This window comes from Populus euphratica, unplaced genomic scaffold (assembly GCF_000495115.2).
Source record: "Populus euphratica unplaced genomic scaffold, PopEup_1.0 scaffold1.1, whole genome shotgun sequence".
Classification (NCBI taxonomy): Eukaryota; Viridiplantae; Streptophyta; class Magnoliopsida; order Malpighiales; family Salicaceae; genus Populus; species Populus euphratica.
Window position 1 is genome coordinate 1228449 of NW_011499845.1, and position 25238 is coordinate 1253686.

General features: G+C 33.1%; 3 protein-coding genes across 6 annotated transcripts; all 3 read right to left on the reverse strand.

Annotated features, from left to right (window-relative positions):
- Positions 1 to 5231: 5231 nt before the first annotated feature.
- On the reverse strand, positions 5232 to 9481 carry LOC105134002 (mitochondrial substrate carrier family protein B-like). 3 transcript variants are annotated; one of them, XM_011038341.1, is made up of 8 exons: positions 9399 to 9481; positions 8972 to 9248; positions 8444 to 8635; positions 8191 to 8340; positions 7288 to 7389; positions 7124 to 7194; positions 6948 to 7015; positions 5233 to 5729 (listed from the first exon to the last, which is right to left on the reverse strand). In XM_011038341.1, the coding sequence occupies exons 2-8, from the start codon at positions 9173 to 9175 to the stop codon at positions 5488 to 5490; spliced, it is 1029 nt and encodes a 342-aa protein (XP_011036643.1). In that variant the 5' UTR covers positions 9176 to 9248; positions 9399 to 9481; the 3' UTR covers positions 5233 to 5487. The 3 variants fall into 3 exon arrangements, with proteins under 3 accessions (XP_011036560.1, XP_011036643.1, XP_011036718.1); XM_011038258.1 differs by lacking the exon at positions 9399 to 9481 and having other exon boundaries at positions 5232 to 5729; positions 8972 to 9392; XM_011038416.1 differs by lacking the exon at positions 9399 to 9481 and having other exon boundaries at positions 8459 to 8635; positions 8972 to 9392.
- A 1595-nt stretch (positions 9482 to 11076) lies between these two features.
- Positions 11077 to 14855, reverse strand: LOC105134178 (BEL1-like homeodomain protein 9). The gene is made up of 4 exons (XM_011038535.1): positions 14175 to 14855; positions 12150 to 12517; positions 11994 to 12054; positions 11077 to 11745 (listed from the first exon to the last, which is right to left on the reverse strand). The coding sequence occupies exons 1-4, from the start codon at positions 14841 to 14843 to the stop codon at positions 11281 to 11283; spliced, it is 1563 nt and encodes a 520-aa protein (XP_011036837.1). The 5' UTR covers positions 14844 to 14855; the 3' UTR covers positions 11077 to 11280.
- A 2063-nt stretch (positions 14856 to 16918) lies between these two features.
- LOC105134262 (protein NRT1/ PTR FAMILY 5.6-like) lies at positions 16919 to 20259 on the reverse strand. Of its 2 annotated transcripts, XM_011038716.1 has the most exons (5): positions 19980 to 20259; positions 18968 to 19185; positions 18285 to 18826; positions 17150 to 18053; positions 16919 to 17108 (listed from the first exon to the last, which is right to left on the reverse strand). In XM_011038716.1, exons 1-4 carry the CDS (start codon positions 20128 to 20130, stop codon positions 17168 to 17170), a joined length of 1797 nt encoding a protein of 598 aa, XP_011037018.1. In that variant the 5' UTR covers positions 20131 to 20259; the 3' UTR covers positions 16919 to 17108; positions 17150 to 17167. The 2 variants fall into 2 exon arrangements, with proteins under 2 accessions (XP_011037018.1, XP_011036947.1); XM_011038645.1 differs by having other exon boundaries at positions 16919 to 18053.
- Positions 20260 to 25238: the final 4979 nt, after the last annotated feature.

Genomic DNA, 25238 nt, shown 5'->3' on the forward strand with positions numbered 1-25238 from the left:
TTTATTTTTATCATTTTACATTTTATATATTGGGATCTAGTCTCCTTAATTTTTCTCATTGTTTCTAAGTTTTGTCCAATAGTCAATTCAAGACAATTATCGGGTAACGGGTCGAATGGGTTGAATTAAGTTAACCCAAGTCAATCGAATCCTTTTGTTTTATAAAAATAATGAAAATAATATCATCTTTCTTTTTAAAAAAAAAAAACAGAGAGAGAGAGAAACAGTAAACATGTTCTTACTATATTTTTCTCGAGTTAACCAAAATTTTGGTCATCCAAGGTTTTTTATCGTATTACACTGAATCAATTCTCATCCAGTTTCTTAGAACTTGTGTTGATCTAAGGCAAGGGTCACCTGAAACATGAGTCAACCTATCCAGTCAAGTAAGGTTTTGAAATAAATGCTTTATAGATGTAATGCTTCCAATTTAATCATTACCTGAGGTCATGGTTTTGAAAAGTCAACACTGACCGACATCATTTTCTTTCCTAGCTACATCATTCAAAATTATTTGTTTTTTTTTAAATAAACTTCATTGTTTTTTTAGTTTTATTTTTAACGGAGTTATCTTTATCTCATGACACGAGTAAACGGTTTATCTGGGTGTCCTGAGTTCTTTTAAACAATATTTTTTTAATCTTTTTTTACTTTATCATTTAAAATTCAATTATTTTAAAAATTAAACTTTGTTATATATATGTTTTTTCTTTTATTGAATTATCTTTTCCGTATGATACCATTTGTTGGTTTTGACAACCTCGCTTAGTTTTGTTGATGTGTGTTTTTTAATATTTTTTATTAATTTTTTTATTTCACCATTATACATATTGATTCACGAGGTTTGACAAATTTTTTTTAAATTCTCTTTCTATTATGCTAAGCCATTTTTTTTATATATAAAATACAATGATAGCATTTTAGCATTATTTTTTTACACTTCAAAAAAATTGATCTGGCATTCAATGAAGCGTGACAAATCAATCTAGTCATTATCTATTCCCTTACAAGTATAAAAGACGGCGTCATTTGAATGTTTTTCGGTGGAATTTTTTCTTTTATGGGATGGTGGCAAAATTAATAATTTAGGATAAAAGTCAAGGGCTAGATGGGCTGCGAGGATGGTAAAAACCCAAATGTCAGATCTAAATGACACATTTGTCTTTATCCCTCATTGGTCTCTTCATCAATCATGACCTTTCTAAGGTTAATTTTTGCCCTAAATGATTAACCATGAGATTTAAATGATTTATATTTGTATCGATATATGATTTTAGATTGCAGATATTAAAAAAGTAAAATTTAAGAATGAAGTGTTAAAAATATGAAAGACATTAAGAGATGAGATATCAAGGATCTCTTTCATATGTTTAAGATTTTACACATTAAAGTAGATATAAAATCCATATTTAGATTAAATGAAATTATATACATGCAAAATAATATTACATTTTGTGATTTGAAATGTTAGTGCAAGAGGAGAAAGATTTTTGATCATGTTTATGTTGCAGAAAGTCATTTATTAAAAATTACTTTTTTTTTTTGTGTTTGTTTGCTATTGTAAAAATTAGTTAACAAAAAACACTTTCAATCAAAAGAAAATTTGACTTGGTTTTCAAAAAAGTATTTTTCTTTTATTTTTAGTGAAAAATACTTTCCAGAAGTTATAAAAAATTTAGAAATATCATGTTATTTGTTAATTATAACAAATTTGGTCCTTAATTTTTTTATTGTTATAAATTTTGTTTTGAATATTCTTATTTTAATTTTACCCCTTGGAATTTGATTTTTATATTAACTTTGATTTTTATTTTTTATGATTGTTGTTTATTTTTCTCTTATTATTTTTTTAATTGAAATGTTTTTATTTATCAAGTTTTGTCATAACTCTCCCGATTGCTATTTATTTTATTCGAAATGATTTATGAAATTGAATTATTATTATTTTAATTTTATCATCTTATAATTTTTTTTACTTGGTAGATCTGATCTTTATTATTTTGATTATTTTTTATTTTATCTGGGATAATTTATGAAATTAGTTTTTTTTCAATTTTATTCTCATTTAATTTTTTAATCTGTAAAGTTTGATCCTTGTTATTTTAATAAACTTAAAAAAATATCAATAAGTTATTTTTCAGTTTATTTTCTATGACATAACCAAATATCAAAAAATATTTTTCCAACTTATTTTTCATGACACTACTTAATATTAAAAATAATTCACTATTCTAAAAATTCACTTTTTAAAAGAAAATTACTTTCTAGTAAAAAAAAAAAACTAGATTAGTATTGAATTTTAAAACAGAGGAATGACAAAAAAAAAATCCCCCTCTCAAAATTAAGGACGAGGAAAGAATATTTTTAAAAGACTGGACTTAGATTTACTATTATATTTAGTATATATTTTTTATGTAAATACCATACCAGGAGTGGGTTAATTTTTTAATATAAATAAGATCTTCAAATGATAATTAAAAAAAAATCAGATTAACTTGATTAACTTGTTATTTGAGATAATTTATAAAAACATAAAAAATAAAAAATTCAAATCCAATAATCTAATATCAAATAATAAAATAATAAAATAAATTAAATCAAGTTAATTTTTAAAAATATAAATTTTGTTGGATCTACAGGCCGGGCTGGGCTTACAATAATGACTGCTTCACAAATACAACCATAAACACTGCCCGCTCCCCCACCGTTATCTTGTTCAGACGACAATTTCATCGTGACTTACAACATCACTCCTACTGTTACAACCAACTACCATCCAAAACAGAAAGTTTGTGCTGTGTTATTGATTTGATTGCCCTTCACTCTTCTTCCGACGCGATTAAAGTGATTGCTGGGCAACAAAAGCAGTTATGGCCGGTATGTACAGAATCTTCCTAATCTTTCTTACAAAGCTTTACGAGAATGTTTTTTAATAATTTTAATATGTTACGTTCTAAATATATTTTATATTTTATATTTTTTAATGTTTTTTTTTTAAATTAAAAAACATTCCACGCATTGCTAAACACATATTTGCTGGCGTCACAGACCATGGCGAAAGTCCTGCATGAATAATTATTGCTTGGCCTATGGGTCGGTGATGTGAGGATGAGCTAGCTAGAATATGTCTGGATCATCATTCTTCTTGTTCAGAGCGAGACTTGCAGTTTATTTTTGTCCTTTTGAAAGTATTTTTTTAAATAATTTTTTATATTTTATATTTTTATATATTTTTAGATTATTTTAATATGTTAATATAAAATAATATTTTTTTAAATATTATTTCAATATATTTATAAATAAAAATTATTTTTTAAAAAAATTCCCATCACAATACTAAACAAGTCACAAAGCTATTAGATTTTAAAATTGTTTTAGTAAATTTTTAAAGTGCTTTTAAAAATATATTATTTTTTAAATATTTTTTTACATTCGAATATAAAAACTATCCAAAATTATAAAAAAATATTTTTTAAAAAAATTAAAAATTTTCAAAAGTATTTTTTGAATGAAAAACAAATTCATTCACTGAGTGCATATTTAATGTCGTGTTTATATATATATATATATTAATTTTTTTTTATATATATATTTTATCTCAACAAGCTATTAATAATGAAAGTGAGCATTTATGCGACTAGCGTCGAATGACTAGAGTTTGCGGATTATGGGTTATAGATAGTGCAGCACCTGATACTGTTTCTTTCCCCGAGGACGCGAATTTCTGCTGACAGGATTGGGTCTTTCCCCCACCCTTTTCCGTGCCAATCACCAATTAAGCTCTTCTTCGGAGCACAAGGTTCGATGGCATTCTGAACGTTTCTTTGCTCAAAATAACAGAAGGCATCGTATAAAGTTCGTTTGTACTGTGATACCATCTGTTGAACGAAGTTTTTTTTTTTTTTTTTAAAAAAATATTTTTAAAATTCATTTGTAATATTAACACACCAAAATAATTTATAAACACAAATAAAACATTTATTTGAAGAAAAAAAATATTTTTTTAAAAACAATTTAGAAATTCAAAAATAAACATATTTATAATGTATTTAGCAGCCATGGATTGATTGTTATGTACATGGCATGGGGGACCAAAAATTTCTTAAATGTAAAAGTAATTGTATGGGTCTAAAAAGATTCCTTAGCAATATTGTTATTGAATTTAAAATATAGTTGTTTTGATTTTTTTTTTCATATCAACATAATTTTTTTAAATATATTTCTTGTTTATCTTAATAACTACAAGTTTTACTAATCTAATGGGTCGAACCAAGATACTCAGCTCGTATACACAAGCCAAACCAAGTTATAACATAAATTTGTTATGAAAACAATATACAAACATATCAATCTAACCAATTGTTTGTACAGCAACTTACTAGTTATTTGGATACTGGGATCATAAAACCCTCAAACCGCCAAGAGTCACCAGAATGCTCTGAATGGTAAACAGGGAACAACATAGACCTCACACTCGAAACACTAGCCCTAGATGATAGCCTTTTTGAACCTTTTGTTCATTTTTTGTTTTTTACTTTTTATTAGTAAAATAATGTGTTATCATATTTTATCAATATGTTTAGAACAATTTTAAATTTTAATATATAATCACTATGAACCACATGTTAACAAGCATTTTCAATTTTTGGTTTTTGCTTTTCAATAGTCTCTGAAAATATTTAAAAATATTTAATTTTTTATTTGTTTTAAATTAATATATTTTTTAATATTTTTAAATCATTTTAATACATAAATATCAAAAATAACTTTTTTAAAATAAAAAAAATATAATTTTAACATATTTCTGAATAAAAATATTTTTAAAAACAACAACAGTTACTATCCATTCCCAAACATGCTCAATCAAAAGCTACAACCATACTTCAAGCGAGCAACAGGGCATCGCATAGGTGAAAACGCTTGAAAATGAGAGAATTATGATGGCTGTTTGGTTCCATCCAATCCAATGACATTACAAGAAAACTGGTTACAATTACAATGACAACGATGCCTGAACTCGACACCGACTTGACATTCTTGAAGCGAAATACAACATGTAGTTAAGACAAGCTGAAAGAGCAGCTGCATCAAAGAAGGCGACAGCAGCTGTGATAATCGCCATAAAATCCCTCAAACTAATAAGATGTGAACTGCAAATGTCCCAAGCCTGATCCGTTAAAAATAGCAGCGAATGAAAGCATAGCAGAAGATAAAGGGAATGACGAGCTAGACTACTGAAAATAAAAAATGTGATCACCGTTAGTTTTGCTTTCTTTTAGAACTGTGGGAACTATGATGAGTACACTTGAAATCTGATTTAGGTTTTAGCATATCTACATGGAAAAATGCATTCTAATGATAGCATAACAAAATTATGCACCATGAAAAAATCCAAGAAATAAGATGGGAGGATTCCGCTACGTGATAATTCAACCACCCATCCCTTCTTACGCCCAGCAAACTTCAGGAGACGATGTTCAGAGACATTTATAACGTGGGAGTAACATCTGCCAAAAGCAATTTTAGAGTCTCATATGTTGTAAAACAGATACTGACACCAGGCACAACCTTGTAGTATTCAGGCATAATGCCTCTGTATAGACCCCGGAAACCCTCAGTCTGGATTATTTGCTTGAATATACCAAGAAGACCTGTGGTATAAACAGGAGCCCGTCCACCTGCTCCTTCCAATTGCTTCCTTCGTCTCACAAGATCAAGCGGAAATGTTGCTGCATATTCCAAGAACGATAGGGGACAAAAAAAAAAACATTATCCGTACACAATAAGACATGCTTTTTACTAGTATCAGATTTTATCAAACATCATGAGAACCTCTTGAGTCTCGTATGTTCATTTTTTTTTCTTCATTCATAATTGGAAAAATCAATCATGCAGGAAAAGAAAATAGAAGCATTAGAAAGGACAACAATGTGTTGCAAGGTATTTAATACAAGAAAAAAAAAATTCAAACAGCTTGCACTATCAATTTAAACTTTGAGCACACATGATGCACGTGCATGACCACTACTTTTAAAAAACTTTCACTAGTCTTTGTTGATAAATCAAAGGGGAAAAGAAAATCGGCAACATGCATATCTGATAGAAACCAATAGACAGTGTCCTGACAACTGAATCACGAGGCTTAAGGATTCCAATAACCATTGTTACAGTCGGCAAAGGAAGCCTAGGTGAGAAGCATGCCTCAACGAGGATACCTCTCACAACTGGTAACTGAGAGAACAGCACTAGTTCACCTGGGAGAAGTGCCATTCTATTATGCAATCAACTGCAATGCTTGGGGAGAAAAGTTATCAAAGAAATGTTTGAGAGATAAGGTTAATGCAGGAAAGTTTCTCACATAGAAAATAATCTTAGATGAATGGCAAAAAAAACATATTTTTATTGACTTCCTTGCTAAAATTTCAAATGCAAGTTATAAAACAATGCCGTCTGGTCTCTGGTTCTAGGGGTCAGTCTGTTTAGATACTTAATTCAAAGCCTGCAACACACCCTGCTTCACTGCATGCAAACAGCTACACGTATTAACTTCTGATTAGATATTGCAATATTCCAATCAAAAAAGTTAAGCAGTTCAACCAAAAGCTTTATTCAACACTGCTTATCTACTAATAAAAATTTGGCACAGCCAGGGAAGTTCTGGGAGAAGTGAAAATGATAAGGTGACCTTAACATCTCCCGATCCTGTGTTTTATGGGAAGATAGGAAACAAAGATCATACAAAATGGCCAACCATTGAAGATGTATGGATGAAAAAAAGGACACCTACACCATGAATATGTGAGCAATAACAGCACAGGAGAGAATACTAGAACCATGCATTATAGTTGAAAAAAAACCTGGGCTTCAACAAAAGCCATGCCTCACTTGTGTAACAAAAAAAATCTAAATTTTGAAAAGAGCATTCATTTAGCAGGTTTCAGCACTACCTGTTGAAGATGCAATGCCTGAAAGACTACCACAAGCCAAACTCACAGCAACAGTAGAATCATGGGGCCTGGTTTGATTTAGGAAAAAAATTGACTTAATTGGACATACAAATTGCACATAGCATGGCTTGAAGAAACAAGTGAGATCATACTGCTGAATCAACAGGTGAGCTTACCTGCGGGACTGCCAAAAAGATCGTAAGCTCTCATAGACTGAAAAATTGATAGCTATACTGGGTCCAACACCCTACATTAATGTTCAATCACAGTTAACCACAAATCAAAATGTTGGAACCATCAAGCATAAATTCTGATCTGATCATAACCAATAGAAACACACCAAAAGGGTGGCTCCAAGTCCCTTGTAGAGGCCAAAAACACCCTCTTCTCTGCTAATTGTTTGCAAGGCATGCCAAATACCTCTGTAATAGATCACATTTGTCTACAAAATAGGAAACTACAAGAATTAATGAAGAAGCAGCTTTCACACGATACCAGTCACACAACAAGTTTAAAAGCAGAAAATACAAAATTGGAAAATGACATTGCACTCTAGATATAAACTAATTGAGAATATAAATCATTAACACAAGTCATAACTACGATCATCTGCTTAAAGGAAGAAATCCATGGGCAACAACTACAATCCTAGTCAAGAGATGAATTACCATAAATCACAGACTAAGTGATATGAACTGAATAAAACAAACCAATAGAAACGATCCTTTTCTATTATTCAGAAACAGAGAGTCAACATTAATTGAATTTTGACCATGAAAAGCGACAAAGGTAGAGCTCCACATCAGTGGCACGCGTTAAATTTACACTTTATAGTGCCCACTACATTTTACCATGCAACCAGTATAACACGAGCAAAAAACTAATCTTCAGACAACTACTTGTTTTGGTTACTCAAGTTGATGACAGTCAAAATTAACAATGGTCTAAATGTTGGAACTTCTTGATCTTCAAAAGAGGTCAACAACAAATACCATGACTACAAACAGAGGGCATGCCCCATCAGCCAAGGGTTTAAATATGAAACTTATGAATATGTTTAGATGCACATCTAGTGTTTGATTACAAAAGAAAAATATGACTGCATAGGAGGCACAAAAAATGCTTGGCATTCTACTCATAAAACCTCACATTGACGTGCTCAAAGACAGGAGCAAATGAGGAGAACATACTTCGATGCATAATGGAAGATAGTCATAGCAAAATTATCTTCCCAAGGCTATACCTGAGCTGCAAGGCGTGTCCTCACAAGATCCAATGGATATGTAGCAGATGCTGCTGTTATTCCTGCCAAACCACCACCAACAAAATGGACGAACAGGTTTACACCTGCACTTTCTCTATGGATTTCCAGGCCAGGAATCATATGTAGAAACTACATAGCAACTATACATAATCAAAATCAAGCTACTAGGACATAGAGGCACAAAAACTAAATTGGAGGTGGTTTAGAACTACAGAACAAAAATGATTCATACAGTGTTTATGCAAACCTGTTTGTAGCGCTCGTATGCATAGAAATTGACAGACGAGTAAGGTAGCCGATGAGCAATTGTAACAAGATTCCCTTTCCAAAGAGCTCTAAATCCTTCCTCTCTGATAACTCGGGAAGCCTCATGCCATATGCTAGCTTTCCTCAATGTCGCAACATCTGAGTGCATGCCTTGCACCTACAAAGATAACGCCACATAAAAATGATGCCCAACACAATGTACAGCGTCACCAACAATTTTCATCATTCCATAGATGCTAATCCAAAATTTCCAAATCCTTAATTGGTAGTAGTCCAATAAAATCCATAATAGTTTGCTTTACCAATTCAATTAAAGTAGATGCAACCGCTGATGGACAAAAACCGCATCCTTAATCCAAAGAACCAACATTCCTCAGCACAAATACAATCAAACCCATCATACAATAACACAGAAACTCAATTAACAACATCAAACAGCTTAACAACCAGCACAAAGAAAACAAAGAGAAATACTAAAATGGGAAAAACTAACCTGAAAGAGTATAGTGAGGCGTGCAAGAGGTGCAGTGCAAGTCTTGCTTAGTGCACCCGCAACTCCACCAGCTACAAGCTGCGAAATTGTCCCGATCTGTGATTGCTGATACTGTTGCTGCAATGGCTTGTGCTGTTTCGGCTGTGAATTTAGAGCCCTTGGTCCTCCCTCTACTACCACTCCCACTCTTGCCTCTGTCTGCATCCCTCGATAACTCCCTTTCTCCCTTCAAAATTGGATCTTTATCTCAAACATCAAAAACCCAACTTCTTTTTCCCTAAAAAAGAACCCAACTTTACTTCACTAATCAACACAAAAATTGAAACCCATAATTATTTCTGAAAAGAAACAAGAAAATCTTTCCCGCAACCCTCGAGATAGCTTCTTCTTGTTGTTGTAAAGCTAAAGCTCAAGGGCCCTTCTTTACCTTTGCTGTGCTCTCCGTTTTTGAGAAAAACAAGTGGTGTACACCTTTAAAGAGACTCCAAAATTAGACGCACTCGTTTTTAAATTTATCAAACAGTCGCCGCGACATCAAAGCTACGTCGTTTTAGTTTTGTTTCGTTTCCGCCTGCACTCAGTTTTATCACAGCACGACAGTTTTAGCCGCTGATATATTACAGCACCATAGTGAATGTCTGATTGTTGACTTTTTATTTTGATGATGCAATTTAATTGGCTGACGTGAACTGATTTTATGATGATAGGGTAGAATGGAAAGTATTGAAGTTTTTCGATGTTGATGGAATAATAAGGATTTAATTTATGGGGTATCGAATATTCTTGCAAGTTTAAGCTTCAATGTCTTTAGCCGTAAATCCAGCCATTTGACAGATGTGAGGGCTTAGCGTGGTCAGTTAATCATTGTTCCATTGAAAAACTGACGCGTGGCTTTCCCTCCTGTAACTATTTAATTGTTTTTCTTGCTTGCAAAATATTTCACCGACCAAATTCCACGCATGTGATTTATCGGTGCTCTTGTAAATCACACTACAATTTCCTTGCTGGCTGCTTTGTCAGTTTGCTCCCCAATTTTTCACAATTCAACAAATCAGTCACACATCGTTTTTTAGTTCTTGCTTGGGGCCTGATCGGAAGTGTGATATATATTATATTTTAAAGGTTTTTTTCTAAAAAATATATTAAAATAATATATATATATATTAAAAAATTTATTTTAACATTAACCCATTAAAACTACTTAAAAAATATTTAAAAAATTAATTTAAAATAAAAAATTAATTTTTTTAAAAAATAACTTCAATGTACACTTAAACACTCTTAAAGTGTTTTAAAGACATATAAACAAATTAAGTGGGGTGTTTGTGATAATAATAGTTGTTATTTTTTAAAGTATTTTTTAATTATAAATATATTAAAATAATATATTTTTATTTTTTAAAATTTATTATTAGCATCAATACATTAAAAAAAATTAAAATTAAAAAAATAAAAAAATTTAAAACACCGATACTCGCTTCCAAATATCTTCTGGTTGTGCACCGACACTCTGAGAAGAACGCATTCATAAAAGATTTCTTCATAATTCTATGTCAGAACTCGGCAGCGAAATTAAATATAATGGTAGTATTTTACTTCGACCAATGCATTCATGATTTTATTAATCTTATTCTCGGGATTAATTACCTAAATTGTGTAAACTCACTTTCTTCAAAGGTTTATATCAACAATTAAACAACAGCACATACGTTAACTAGTTAAAATCACCCTGAATTTTCACCTGTCAGGAGACGGTTCTTAATCTTTTTTTATTCCTTCTAACAAATTTGACAGCAAGTGCGGTCACGTGACCGTGTAGAAATGTAGAACGTTGAGGCCATCATCCTGTATTTGCAATTGGCGGAAAAGAAGACCAGCAGCATTCTGTCATGAAAATGACCCGAAGTTCATTTTCTTCTTCCATGCGCCATTCCTATCCAAATTAACCATCCCCTCATTTTCTTTTATTCGAATACATCGGCTAGACAAATAATGTGCTGGTTTTGGGCAATGATGGATGCTTGTCACCTTAATCACCTTCATCCACCAATGGACATGGCACCGAGCTACTTGAAAAATTTGTGCATGAATGCTCCACTAGGAACTGTGAAAATGACTGAAAGTTCAAAGAAATCTAATGCAAATATCAAAAAGCAACAGTTGATCTTGTGTACCGAACATTTCCTACTCTACTGATCACTTGATAAAAAGAGGTTGCCTGATTCATATTATTACATCACGGACAGTCCATTATATTCAGGCACAACGAAGCAAACTTCAGCTTGCAGCCGATGCAGCATCTGACTCCTCTAGTCTTTCTCAAAATGCTGCTTTTGTAGTTCAAAAGCTGTTCCTGGAGCTGAATCCATCATGTTAATCATTTCCAGGTTGACATGGTGAGGTATGCTCATAGGGAGAGGCCACGATTGATCAGTGCGATTATTCTGTGGAAGACCCAATGCCAATGAAACACCTTTGCTTCCACTAACACCAGCAGAGTGGTAATTACCTGACAAATTGTTGACACAAATATTTCTTTGCTCCTGTCTCTGCTTAGATACATCAGGAAGTTCATTTCGGAGGCGTTTAGTTTGGTATGCGTTCTGGAGTTGAGTTGACCGGGGCTGTTTCTCAAGAGGCAAGTCAGATGCAATGTTGGCACTCTGACTGACCGTGTCAAATGGGGCTTGAGTTTGCTGTGATTCAAGCATGTGTACTTCTTCCACCATTGGCTTCCAAAGTCTAACTCTTGCGTTTATAAACCAATTAGAAACCTGCATGGACAGAGATTGAAGCTATATTAACTAACATTGTTGTCTTTTAGGTTGATTCTTGTTGCCACAGAACAGCCCATGACAAGAAATAGGCGGTCATATGAACACCCATCCAGCTTAAAATAAACATTCATGCATAAACATAGACATTCTTTAAGGCATATCCGAAGACAATAATTCTCAGGGTGTAAAAATCCAGTGATTAGAACAATGTTAAAAAAACAAGATATGAAGTGGAAAAGGCACACCTGAGTCCTCGATAGACCTGTCTGCTGAGCCAAGGCTTGCTTTTCCGAGTCTGTAGGGTAGCTGGAAAGTTTAAAAACCACTTAAATAAACATCAGTATTTAGAAGCCAAGATTCTTGCATAGTAAAAGAGCTCCTGGAGTTCTTCAAACACTTACGGGTGTAGAAAGTGTTCAAACAACCATGTCTTAAGCACAGCGACAGCATGATCAGGAAGTCCTCTTTGAGATCGCCAAACAGGATGTTGAATGAAGTTCAAGTTCAGAGTTGGATTTTGGTTTCTAAGGCCTTGTTCAGTTGTTCCATGTCTAGGATTTTTTTCCTTAGTGACACTGCTATCATCAAAGTTTTTTCCTGTGAACTGAATTTTATCCAAAAGGGCATTCTTCAAGCTAGTAAAGTGCTTCAAAACAATTTTGACTGCATAACAAACATAAGGAGCTGCATTTCCAAGACCAGCAACAGTTTCAAATGATGCAACAACTGACTGCATTTGTTGGCAATATAGTTTGTATCTCCTGTATACCTAATGGAGATTGAAAAGGAACCAAATTAAGTCCAAATCTGAAATTCATAAAGATTGTTAGCTGGTAGTTACATTCAAAGGAAAAATAAAGCAGAGCCATTAGCTAATGGATAACATCTGAGAACTTCACAGTAAGAAGTATACGTGATTATGCAGCAAAACCATCCCGTCCCAGAAGTTGTTACTATCATTTTAGTTTTGATCACCTGAGGCCGAGATGGCAGCATCATTCGTTTAATTTTATCTGTGATCACATCTATGCCACTCTCAAAGATTCATCTTAAAACTCTCCAGTCGCTACTGTGGTGATTCAAAATGCAGTATTAAATACCTTCTGCTTTTAACTTCAAAGAAAAAAAAATAAAAACAAAAACAAAAAGGCAGTTTCAAATCACTAAACAAATTGGTTCAAATACACACACACACACACACACACTAAGCAAACCCTTAATTCTATTTATTGTCCCTCAATTAGTATTTTTATGGTTCAAAAACAAAAGAAAACAAAATTCTCTCTCGAATTTATTTGCAAGAGGATCGAGTCGGGGAAAACCACGAGCAGTGATTATATTGTATGAAAAAATCGATTGCCATGCCCCCAAAATAAGAAATGGACGATTTGAAACCATTTTCTCCATACTAGCATGTGGAGAAAGACCAGATTCGTCCAATTAAGAACACTTTTCCCATTATCAAAGCCATGACAATGTGGTGGTCTTTTGTAGTTTCAGCTTAATTATCCAAGATGCCTCATTTTGGTCCATGTGCAGTAATGCCAGTTAAAGAAGAAAAGATAGCAGAACAAAATCTGAAAGAAAATAAAGCATGCAAAACAGAACAAGAAAGAAACAGTAACTTGATTCAATATGACAAGACAAGACATCTTTTTTCCATGACTACTTCAAATATCTTTTCCCGAGATACTGATTCCTTGACAGCAACAATCAAATCATTCACTCAGTCAATTAGAGATGGCAGTAACACCAATGCAATATTCCCAAGCACCCTCCATTTCATTATCTTGATCCAGATTAATAGCTGGATTTAGACTCTATTCTCAAAAAAAAAAAAAAAATTCAACCTCAAAAATGTCCTCGATACAAAGAGGAGTCAAAATATAAAATCAAAAAATGCACAGCCTATTTACCTGGCTGGTGACTATCTACTATCTTACCATGAAATGAATAGTGTACTACTATAGACAATTCACGGGCAACTTCTTGTTATTTATTTATAATAATTCTCACATGGGTCATGCACATAAAATTGATATTTTGTGGCATCTACTATTGTTAAATCTTTCTAGGTCTGTAATCTCCAGTTTATTAAAACTTTTAATTCTTTTAGAAAAAGTTAAATCAATAATTAATCTTCACCACGAGAACGTAGTGAGCCGAGCTAATATGGGAGTCTAGATGATTTTCAAACAGAAATACACATAATCAAAGAGGATTCTCCAAAACATATTTCCTGAATAAACAGATAGTATAGAAAGCAGAGAAAGTTTTGGCTAATCTTTGATTAATTGTTATATGAATTTGAATCTGAGATTTTTTTTTTAATTTCTGTTCATTAAGCTAAGCTCTGCAGCGAAACCTGCCAAAGAAAAGATAAATAAAGAAACGATAGAGAGTACTAAAGGGTGAAACAAATTTACCTCATCCAGCATCAATATTAGCTTTGAATTCTTGCATTGATGATCTACCCGATCACTTAAAAAAGCAATTTTTTCTCTCGTAATTTCACTTTCGTTCAAACCATCCAAAGGAAAGTTTGCATTCGCACAATTAATCATACCACAAATATCGTCCAAAATCTGCTGCGCAGGTTTCAAGAACCTGGAGGTCTTCAATATTGAAGCGTAGCCAGTAAAAGGACCGAAAGGGACTACAGAGCTTTTCATTTCACCATTCTGCTTCAAGGAATCGCCTGAAACTGAAACGGCATTGTGTCTTTGGTTATCGAGTTGAAACGAAAGAGACAAGGATAAACCCTGGCTAGATAAGGGCTGGTAGTTCATGTCTTTGAGGGTTTGAAGTGAAAAGAACGAAGAAGATTGTGAAGGGCTCGTCAAAGCCTGTCTAGAGAATAATGGGTTTGGTGGGTTTTGCTGTTCTTGGTTGGTTTGAGTGGTGACACGAAGCTTGTTTTTTCTGTTTTGTTGCGGGACATGGAAGTGTTCAAAGTTTTGTGCCATGAATATATACTCTATGAAATGCTTTTGAGCGAGAGAGAGTTCAACGAAAGTGAAAGTGAAGTGGTGGTGATGATGATTGATGAAGAGAAGGACGGGTGATGATATAATGATTAAATTTTTCTGCGGCATGCAGAATGGTGGCAGTGGGGTAGCAGAGAGACCAGACTCTACGACTTGACCTGAAAAATTGTTCGGGGGGGGGGGGGGGGGGGGGGGTGTGTGGTTTGATGCAGGAAGATAAGATTAAAAAAGAATAAAAAAACCTATTAAAATCACCCCATCTATTTATTTTAGATTTTCATGGAGATAGTGATATGAGTTGTTAATTTTTTTGAAAAAAATTAAGAGTTATTCTTCTATTTTTTTTAGAGAAACTATAAAGTTAAAGAGAAGTTTTAAGTATATTTTATAAGAAAATATTTTATTTTTTTTATTCCATGTAAAATACAATTTTTTTTTCTTTGGAGTACCAATAAAAAAAATAAATCTATATGGGATATACATCATTCGCTCTTTCTTTCAAATACCATTTGTCATGTTCCTAGGATGGAACGACGACGGATTTAAAAATGTAGAAAAACCTTTAATGCCCAGTCCAAGGAGCATCCAACTCTTTAAAAAAAAAAGGTTATTTACTACGTGAATATTTATAGAGCCTTTGGTAAATGGGTTATTTCCTTCTTTTTTTTTTAATTTTTTTTGTTTTAATGGTCGATGATAATGATAGTATCGTGTGTTATTTTAGGTAATTATAAATACATTTAAAATGATGAAACTTTTAAAATAATTAAAATAATAGGTGAAAATGTATTTATTTAAAATTTATGAAAAAACATGGATGTATTATATATTATACATGTGATTTATATATCAAATCATTTCTGTATTTAATAAGTATTTTCAACGATTAAAGTTGTAAGATATTTTTTAGCATGGAAGAAAGTTCTTACCAGTAGACATATTTGATTGGGTAAAACGGGGCATGACCTATTGCTTAAACTTTTGGTCGCCAACCACCGACCTTTATGTGCTGGAGCTCTAAAAAGGTGTAGCTAGTGAGTGGGCGTGGCGTTTGAACGGGCTCAATATATTTTCACAAAAATACATTCTGGGATTAGAAAAGAATAAAATTTTTATTTTTAAATGATTTTTTTAAATTTTAATATTAATATATTAAAATTATCTAAAATAACTTTAAAAAGGGCATCAAATTAATATTTTTTTAATTGAAAGTCACCTTGAAAAAGTATTTTCAAACCTAGCTAAAACTAAATTACAAACACAACATAAAAATTATAACGACGTAATTATGATTTTAAATATGATTTGGATATAGAGATAACAATGAGTCGCATATAAAGTGGGTATAAGTACAATTTAAATGATAAATATTCATTTAGTATCCTCATGATTATTGTAGTATGGATAAAAAAAAATATATGCATACCACTTGTTTGACTTATCCAATTAGGTATCCACTTTATATCATGTGAAGACAATCTAATTTTTTTTTAAATAAACATTTTGATTTGTGGGATCTAATTGCAAGAAAATATAACATAGGACTAAAAATGTAAAGCTAGTTTTCAGACTCCAGCATGTTTCAGTTGTTAATTAGACAAAAAAAAAAAAAAATTGTTAACAAGAGCTTCTTTTGATTTTTTAATGTTTTTTTGTTAAGAGCTTCTTTTGATTTTTTAATGTTTTTATGCGCCTGGAGTTTTTTTTATAAAGAAAATCAATAAAAAACAAAACGGAGGATAAAGTTCTAAAAAACTTATTTTTAAAGTAAAAATTCAATCTTTTTATATTATTTAGTTTATTTAATTTAAAAATATTCAACACCACATATTATACCCAGGTTTACAATTACACAAACCTCAATCACAAAAAAAAAAAAACCTTGAAACGAAAAGCTCCAAGTATACCAACAAACCCCCTGATCTCTCTGAGCTTCACTTTTGATGTCTGGTTCCTCAAATTGTTCTTTTAGAACAAGGAAAGAATGATTCTAGCAGTTTATGTACATGCAGAGCACGTTTGATTTTGTAATAATAATAATTTTTTAAAATATTTTTTTATTTAAAATATTAAATAATATTTTTTTATTTTTTCAAATTTATTTTTAATATAATACATCAAATGATTCGAAAATATAAAGAAAAATAATTTAAAATAAAATTAAACAACTCGTACTCTACAGGTTAAATAACATCCTTGACTTTGTCAAAATTAATTAACCTGCCTATAAAACCCTTTTATTTTCCAACAGTAAATCTTACACTCATGCCTTATAGGGAATGGATCTTTTCGTCATTTTCTTACCGGTTACAAGTTCAGGGAATATTCAACACGCCAAGAACAAATGGATAACCAAAAAAAAAAAATGCGGGTTGCAAGCAACAATTTTTAGTCTTTCTGGCATATTCCACACAATTTACATTCCAATAAATTCAGGGCATCAACTCCATCCCATCATCCTTGTTCAAATTAGTCGCAGCCAACCTTCTCTGCACAGTTTTGTAAGTATACCTCCTCGCAAAGAGCACATAAACAAATATATTCACGGAATTGATGGCTGCCAAAAGCCAGTAAAATTTGTCCAAGCGACTGGAGTTCAGGTCCTTGCCAATCCAACCTTTGCCATCTTTCTCTGTAATATGATCCACGGTGGTTATTAGAAAGCTACTTAAAAAGTTCCCAGCTCCAAGCACACTAAGAAAAAAAGCCATGCCCAAACTTCTCATTGAATCTGGAACTTGGTCATAAAAAAACTCTTGCAGGCCAACCAAAGTGAACCCATCTCCCAGGCCGAGAATCAAGAATTGGGGTGCCAGCCAGAACACGCTCATTGGCAATTCCACATTTTTCTCTCCGGCTAGCACATTAATATCCTCTTCGGCAATCTTTTGTCTCTTCCTTTCAACCAAGGCTGCAACCGACATGGATGCTACGGAAAAAATCATGCCACTACCAATTCTTTTGAGGATACTAATGCCTCTTTCATTGCCAGTAGCTCTCCTTAAAAATGGAACAAGAATTTTGTCGTAGATGACCACAGAGATAATCATCCCGACGGCCGAGAGAGAGAAAATGGAGGCTGGTGGGATCTCAAAATTGTGACCTATCTTTCTGTTGAGCGTAGCTCCTTGTTTAACAAAGAATGTTGCTGTTTGTACCACACATAATCCAAATGGTAATGAAGTTAACCATATAGGAATTATGTTCAGAACAAGCTTCATCTCCTCTACTTTTGTCACTGTTGCTAGTCTCCAAGGGTTATGTTTCACCTCATTTGAAACTTCCTCCTCTTCAAGCACAGCAGCTTTATCTAGAAACCTGTGAACCAAAAGCGAAAATCAATAAACTTCGTTTGATAACTTGGCGCTTAACGAGGATAATAACACGTCTGTTCTGTGCGAGGACTTTTTTCTTTTGCTAGAAGTCTACATTTAAAAGAGCATGATCCTCAACTGGAAAGGCTGGAGCTCATTGTAATTAGATATTTAACTAAAGAATTTAACGTGCTATGCTGGAAGAGAATCTTGGATCGCAGGAAAATTTTCTTACGTGAGCCTGTCTGTGTGTCCTAAAAGTCTGCCTTGGATTTTATAACTGGGGACTTCATATAGAAGAGCAGGATTAGAAGGAGAAGGTAATGTTCTCTTCCTTACAGCTGCAACCAAAACCTGCAACATGGATGTCAAACCACTCCCTTCTGGTAACCTGTATCGGTAATAAGGCTTTCCCATATAGAATGTTGCTACAGTAACAGCCATTGTAATAGTGAGAATAAGGATTGCAACACCCCAGCTGATGTTGTCTTCGATGTAAACTATTACTGTTACTCCAAGCACGAGGCCGCAACAAAGTGCAATGTTCCACCAATTGAAGTAAGACAGCTTCTTCTTCCTTTCTTCAGCGTGATCATCATCGAACTGATCAGCACCGAAGCTCTGGAGGCATGGCTTGTGACCTCCTGTTCCAAGGGAGATGGAATACATAGCAAGGAAAAAAACCACTTCATGGATCTTTCTCGCCTTTTCACACTCCCCTACATCGCATGGTTGTAGACTTGGAATGAACTGGGACATCGTCAAGAGGCTCAGACCCTAGTTTGGACATTACATTAACGCTTTCAAACATTATAAAGGGCCTTGAGGCATTAATCGAGAGTCGAAGTAAATTTTTCTTGTTCGGAAAGACAAGAAGAAGAAAAAAGGGAAATGAAATGAAATGACATATATGTATACCAAAAGATATACGAGGGATGACAGCAGGACCATTGAAAACCGGCCTGTGTAGGCATCAGCTAGGAACCCTCCAAACAAGGGCATCATTGTTGTTACTCCTGCCCAATAGTTCACACTCTTTGCTGCTGTTTTGAGGTCTTGATGGATCACTTTGGTGAGGTATGAGATGAGATTGGCAGTTATTCCGAAGTTGCTAAGCCTCTCACTAAACTCAATTGCTGCATCAAAATTTACTCAATTTCACATAATCAATACACACACATTCGCGTACATATAAACATACATACAACAGTTAAAACAAGACGGCCACTGATGATTTGAGACGAGTTCTTACCTGGGATGGTTTATGATTCTTTTGTTCGACACTTCACTTTCATTCTTAATCAACATAGTCTGCGGCACTACTATTTTACAAGGCGAAAACCTTACCACTTAGATCTTACCAGTTTTTTCATCACAACTTGACAACAAAAACATTCATGTAGCTTTCTTCATGGATGGAGCGCCTTTGTCAAAGGAAGGCGCACACTTACCGAATTGAGGATGGAACAATTTAACCCTCCCTACCTTAATTATATGATACATTGGATCTCTGCAAATAAAAAAAGGTGTTCCTTCTTATCCTACAACGTTAATCCTTAATATAACCAACTGGTTTTTTTAAAAAAATCAGTTTAACCCCTGATTAAGGGAAAAAAAAGAGAGAGATAAAACTTGTTTTCTTTCATTCTTAGGGGAGTATATTCTTGACATTTTAGTTCTTGTCTCTACAGAAAAATTCATAGCTCTCCAAAGATTTCTATTTAGTAACGTGGAGATGAATCCACGTGGAAAGAGTTGTAATACTACTATAGTTGACCATTGACTTCAGTCTTCATGAAAAAAGGCAACAGTGTTTAGAATTAAGCACAGATGAAATATGTTGCAAAGAATTCAGCTCTGTTGAGTACTTAAGCAAACCGAAGAACAAGTTTCTTAATAGCACTGCCATGAACAAATAAATTACACTTACTGATGATAAAAAGAGAGGCTGTCCAGACTCCAGTTGAACTTCGAAGAGGAACTCTTCCCTTATAATCGACGGAAGAATCATGAACCCATTTCTCCTCCTCGTCTGATTCTTTAGCTTCACGTCCTACTTTCCTGTTCTCCGGTTGCTCCATCTAGCCAACCAGGTGTAAGGAAGACCTAAAACAGTTGGAAAGTTAACAGAGACGAATATTTTCTAGAAAGGGAGTCGGAGTGTTTTGTGACAAGCTGATGGCTAGCTTTACTCGATTTTTACACTTGAGTTTTCATGAAAGTTTTCATATTGTTGTTAGTTAAAAGATCTAAATCATTAATGGAGTGGTTTAAAATTAAACACCACCACACTTGACTTCAGTCCCTATCTCTTGGTCTAAAATTAAAGTTGAATCTATAAGCAAAAATCACCCTCCTGCATTTCCCACGTGAGAAAGGAGTGGTCATGTTGATTAACCTATTTTTAAGTGCTTAAAAAACTCTTATTATCCTTCTTTTTAAAGATACATTTAAGAAAATGAGCATGTCCTAAAAGCTTGATAATATGCCAAGCATTAAGCACAGTGGATATGGTAGTATCTAGGACTAAACACAATTGAGTTTGATTGTGCTTTGAACCTTAAAAATGCTAGGTTTGACCCTAACTAGATCCAGTCATGATTGGACACGACGATGTGCCAAACCTAGCATGTTGGGTCTAGTATTAGCTAGAGTCAGGCGCAATTGAGCTTGATAGTGTACCAAGAATCAGAAATATTGGGTTTAATGTTAGTCAGAGTCAATTATGATCGTATGATCGAGCTTGGCAGTGTGTCAAACTCTAGCAAGCCAGTTCTAACTCCAGTCAAGCTCAGACGCGATTGAGCTTGGCATTGTGCCAAGTACTAGGAACACTAGATCTAGCGCCAATCAAACCCAAACGCTTGACAATGTTCTGGGACTCAGGCTCGCTAGGCTTGACAGTACACCAAGCCCCTAACATATATGTGAGAATGCACATCCTCCCTTAGAAGACCCAAAGGAATGATCATCCTCTTTTAACATTCTAAAAGGAATACTTGAATCTGGTATCTTGCCAAGTTTATGATACTTGGACTTGGTAGTTAGCTAAGCCTATTGTTTGTGGACTTGACAATCATCAAAGTCCACAATAACGTAGGCTTAGCAAACATGCTAAACCAAGGTACTTGAATTTGGCCATCCATCAAGTTCAACACATCTGAATTTAGCAGTTAATCAAGTTTGAGGTAATCTGAGTTTAACAAGCATGCCATACTTAAGATATTTGGTTTGACATTTAGTCAAGTCCAATATAACATGGATCTAGCGAACATGTCAATTCCAATATACTTGGACTTGACAGTCAATCAAGTCCATGATAACATGGGTCTAAAAACATCATAGATTTAAGGTAACGTGTGTCTAACAAACATGCTAGTTTCAAGGTACTTGAACTTAGTAGTTAGTCAAGTTCAAGATAATATAAATATGATAAACATGCTAGAGTCCAATGTAATGTGTGTCTGACAAACATGCTAAATACAAGGTACTTAGATTTGATAGTTAGTGTAATGTGTGTATGGTAAATATGCAAGACCCAAGGTAATGACCATTCTTCTTTAGGCATGCTCTATAGAATAATCATCCTCTCTTTACACGTCTAAGAGATTGACCAACCTTCTTTGAATCTAATTTCAGAGAAGAACTCAATCTCAATGAGTTTAACTACATGTGATATTTTGGACCGTAATTTACCCATACTTTTTATGTATATAAAAGTCCTTCAGGCACCCATCATATTTCTTTCAAATATTAATATATATGTAAGATATATTTATCTCTTATTAAGTATTATTAGGATAAGATTACATTTAAGATCTCACAAAAAGACAAGACTCGTGGGTTATAAATATACCATAATATCTTTAAAATAAAGATTTACATTCTTTATTCTGTACTGTATATATATTTTAATAAATAAATAAATAAAATTATTAGAATTAAATAATTAACTAATTAGTTAAGAATCCTATTCCAAGTGTAGTTTGATTTTTGGAACTTCTCCGCGTGTTATGCCAAGTGCTGCCTATAAAGTTTTATAATTTTTAAGCACTATATTAATTAATTTAACATTGGATGTCGTTCCTGGTCCCCTACGTATATTAGGGGTTTTAACAATAAAAAGAATGGCAATAAGTCTCCCTGGGGGCAATCAATGACTAAAAAGGAACCTTGCATGTAACTTTTTATGTTGTGCATGGGGCTAGCTTTCCACTTCAGAGAGAGTTTGGGCATCCGGGAAAGCCAGGTTTCCCATTGGAATGGAAAAGTATCTTTCTTTTTATTATTATTATTATTAGTATAAATATTCAACTACTTTATATATATCTTACCGGATCTTATAAATTCTAAAATTAATATTTATATAAATTTTTAATAACTCTAAAATTTATAAAATTTAAATTAATAATTTTTTAAAAATAAATTTAAAATTTAACCAGTTATATTAAAAAAATCATTATTAATCTAGGCTTGTGGGTCACTGCGATAACAATATTATAAATAGTTGCTAAAATTCACATGCCAGCATCTAATTCGAGTGAAGACGTTACTAATTAAATAATGTGAACGGGGTTAACTTTTTTCTTAAAGTAAAAGTGAGGAGAGGGACATGTAGCTGTGGAGAGCAGATTAAAGAGCTATGGACAGTATAATTCCATAAATATAAATTAAGAAACAATTGCTGTCCACTTGTCCTCTTGGATACCTATTCAAGCAAGATATCCCTTTCTTCAGCGTCACTGGGCTCGAATCATATCGGTGATTTGATGATTGATTTGGGACGGCATTAAATATCAAAACTACGAAGACTTGGGCAAAATGATGGAACCTTATCAGAGATAATTACACTGGGTGGCATGCGATCAATATTACCAGAGTTTATATATTTCTTCACTTTGCCACGTGTCTATCCCTCAGTACAACTTTTTTCCCCGCCAAATGCCACCATAGTCTTAATTCATAGATTAATCTTGAATTTTCTTTTTTAATAAGATTCCACTAACTCTCCTATCAACTCAAGTAATCCATTCGTTAAGCGTACTAATAAACAGGTTTAATTCTTAGTTGTTCACCATAATGTTGGCGTAGATTTTCATTTGAAGACCTCCACTTGGTTTTTTTCCCTCTAGGACTTTGTGTTGGAATTTGTTTTATAAATCATGGTTAATTGATGTATTTGATATCAAAATTAAAGTGGAGTATATTTACTCTTATGATTACAATTTTATTGGAATTTTTTTTTAATAAAAGTTTTTTAACATAATAATTTTTTTTATATGTAACATTAATATATGATTAAAATAAATTATATTTTTTTTAATAAAAGTTTTTTTAACATTAATATATGATTAAAATAAATTATGAATGAATAAAAAATTAATATTAAATAATCTTAAATTGACATGTTTTGTTAAATTCAAATCTTTTATTCCATGAAGTTATAATAATTTTTTTATTGTTTATATAATAAAAAGTTGAAAGGTTATAAATGAGTCTAAATAAAATACTGTGAGTTATACTCATGCTCAATTTAAGCTTGAATTTCATTTTAATTTTTGCTAGCATATTCTAAATTTAAATTTGAATTTATTATAAAAGAATTTATTGGCCCATAGAAGAAATCTTTTTTTCCATCTCAATTATGAATATCCATCTCATTAATGAAAGGCATGAACAATCAATCTTCTTTATACTCCTGAAGAGTTTTTGTTAAAGAAAAAACATATTGATTTTAGAGTTAACGCTGATCGTTTTTTTTTTTTATACCGGGAGAACAAAAATTAATATTGGTAATTGCAGTATAAATAGAAGTGAAATAAGAGATATTCCGAGCACTTTTTTGCTACAAATCTCTATCCTTCCTCCCTTTTGTTTTACCTTCTTTTCCTCCTTCCTAGAGCTCAGCTTCATGTCCGTTGTATAATCTTAATCTTAGTCTGAACATATTATTTTCTATGGTATTAGTTTAGAGTATTATTTTCTACTTTCCATTCTGATAAATTCAAAGCTTCCTTATGTTACATATTTCAAGGTGGATGAAAGGCAAGAGATGATATAATCTTAGCCTGACTTAAGGAATATTCTCACTTCATGGATTCCTATGGTTTCTTAATGACAGTACCAATGTCTTTGTAATTATGGATTAAAGTGGTTTAATAATAATATATGTCATGTCTATATGGTCTATGCTGCTTCGTTCGGGAATGAGCTTCTATAATTTATATCAACTTTGAGGTACAGTTGCTTCATCTAATGCAGAGTTTTAAGTATGATTTCACACAGCAGGGTTGTGCCCAAACAGAAAAAAGCTAGACTCAATGACGCCATGCTAGAAAAGTGGTGGTCAGGGCTTGGCTCCTCTCCGTTGTGCTCCCCACTCTCAAAGGCGACGGGGGATCCATTTTTGACGTGCATACCGTGGAACCCATCCTTGTCCAACGTGAAAGGGTTATGACGGGTCGGAATTTGTTAAAAAGTAAGGGTTCCACAGCCTCTGAACTTTATTTTGTTTTTGATCAATGATCAATGGTAGGACCTCTACTAACTGCACTCAGCCACGAATCAATCTCAGTGCGCATACCGGTGCAGCCCAACCAAGACGCCAGGATATATCCCCTTGGCTGTCCACCAGAAACAGCTATTTATCTGGGCTCTAAAACGCTCATAGTTGTCGGCTATAATACATCAACGCTAATCACTTTTTCAAGGTCTCCAACTCTAGCTTCTTCTTGGATGCCCTCGGAAAAAATGGAAAGGTACTGTATTTTTTCCGTGCGGAGCGTTTCGGAGCATGAACAAATCTAAGTCATGATCTAATCAACTGCTTATTATGGAGCCCAATAAAGGCCTAAAATCGTTTTTGTGGATGTTGCAATAAATGATTAAACGGCACTTTTCTAAGGTTTTTAATTTTTATTTTAAAATTATTCTCAATTAATTTTACAATGACTAATGCATTGTTTATAAAAGACAATTGTACTACCATTTGCAAGCATAACCATTATTTTTTCATAAGGGTAAAATCATAAAAACACTCCTTCAATAAATAAGAATACGTGTCTAGGAACATAGTAAATTACATTAACATCTTTTAGCATTTCTTGTAATATTTTCTTTATTTGTTTTTATTTAATTTAAAACTTTTATTTTTATCTATTTAGAGCAAGGTGATGGCCGGCTTAACTCG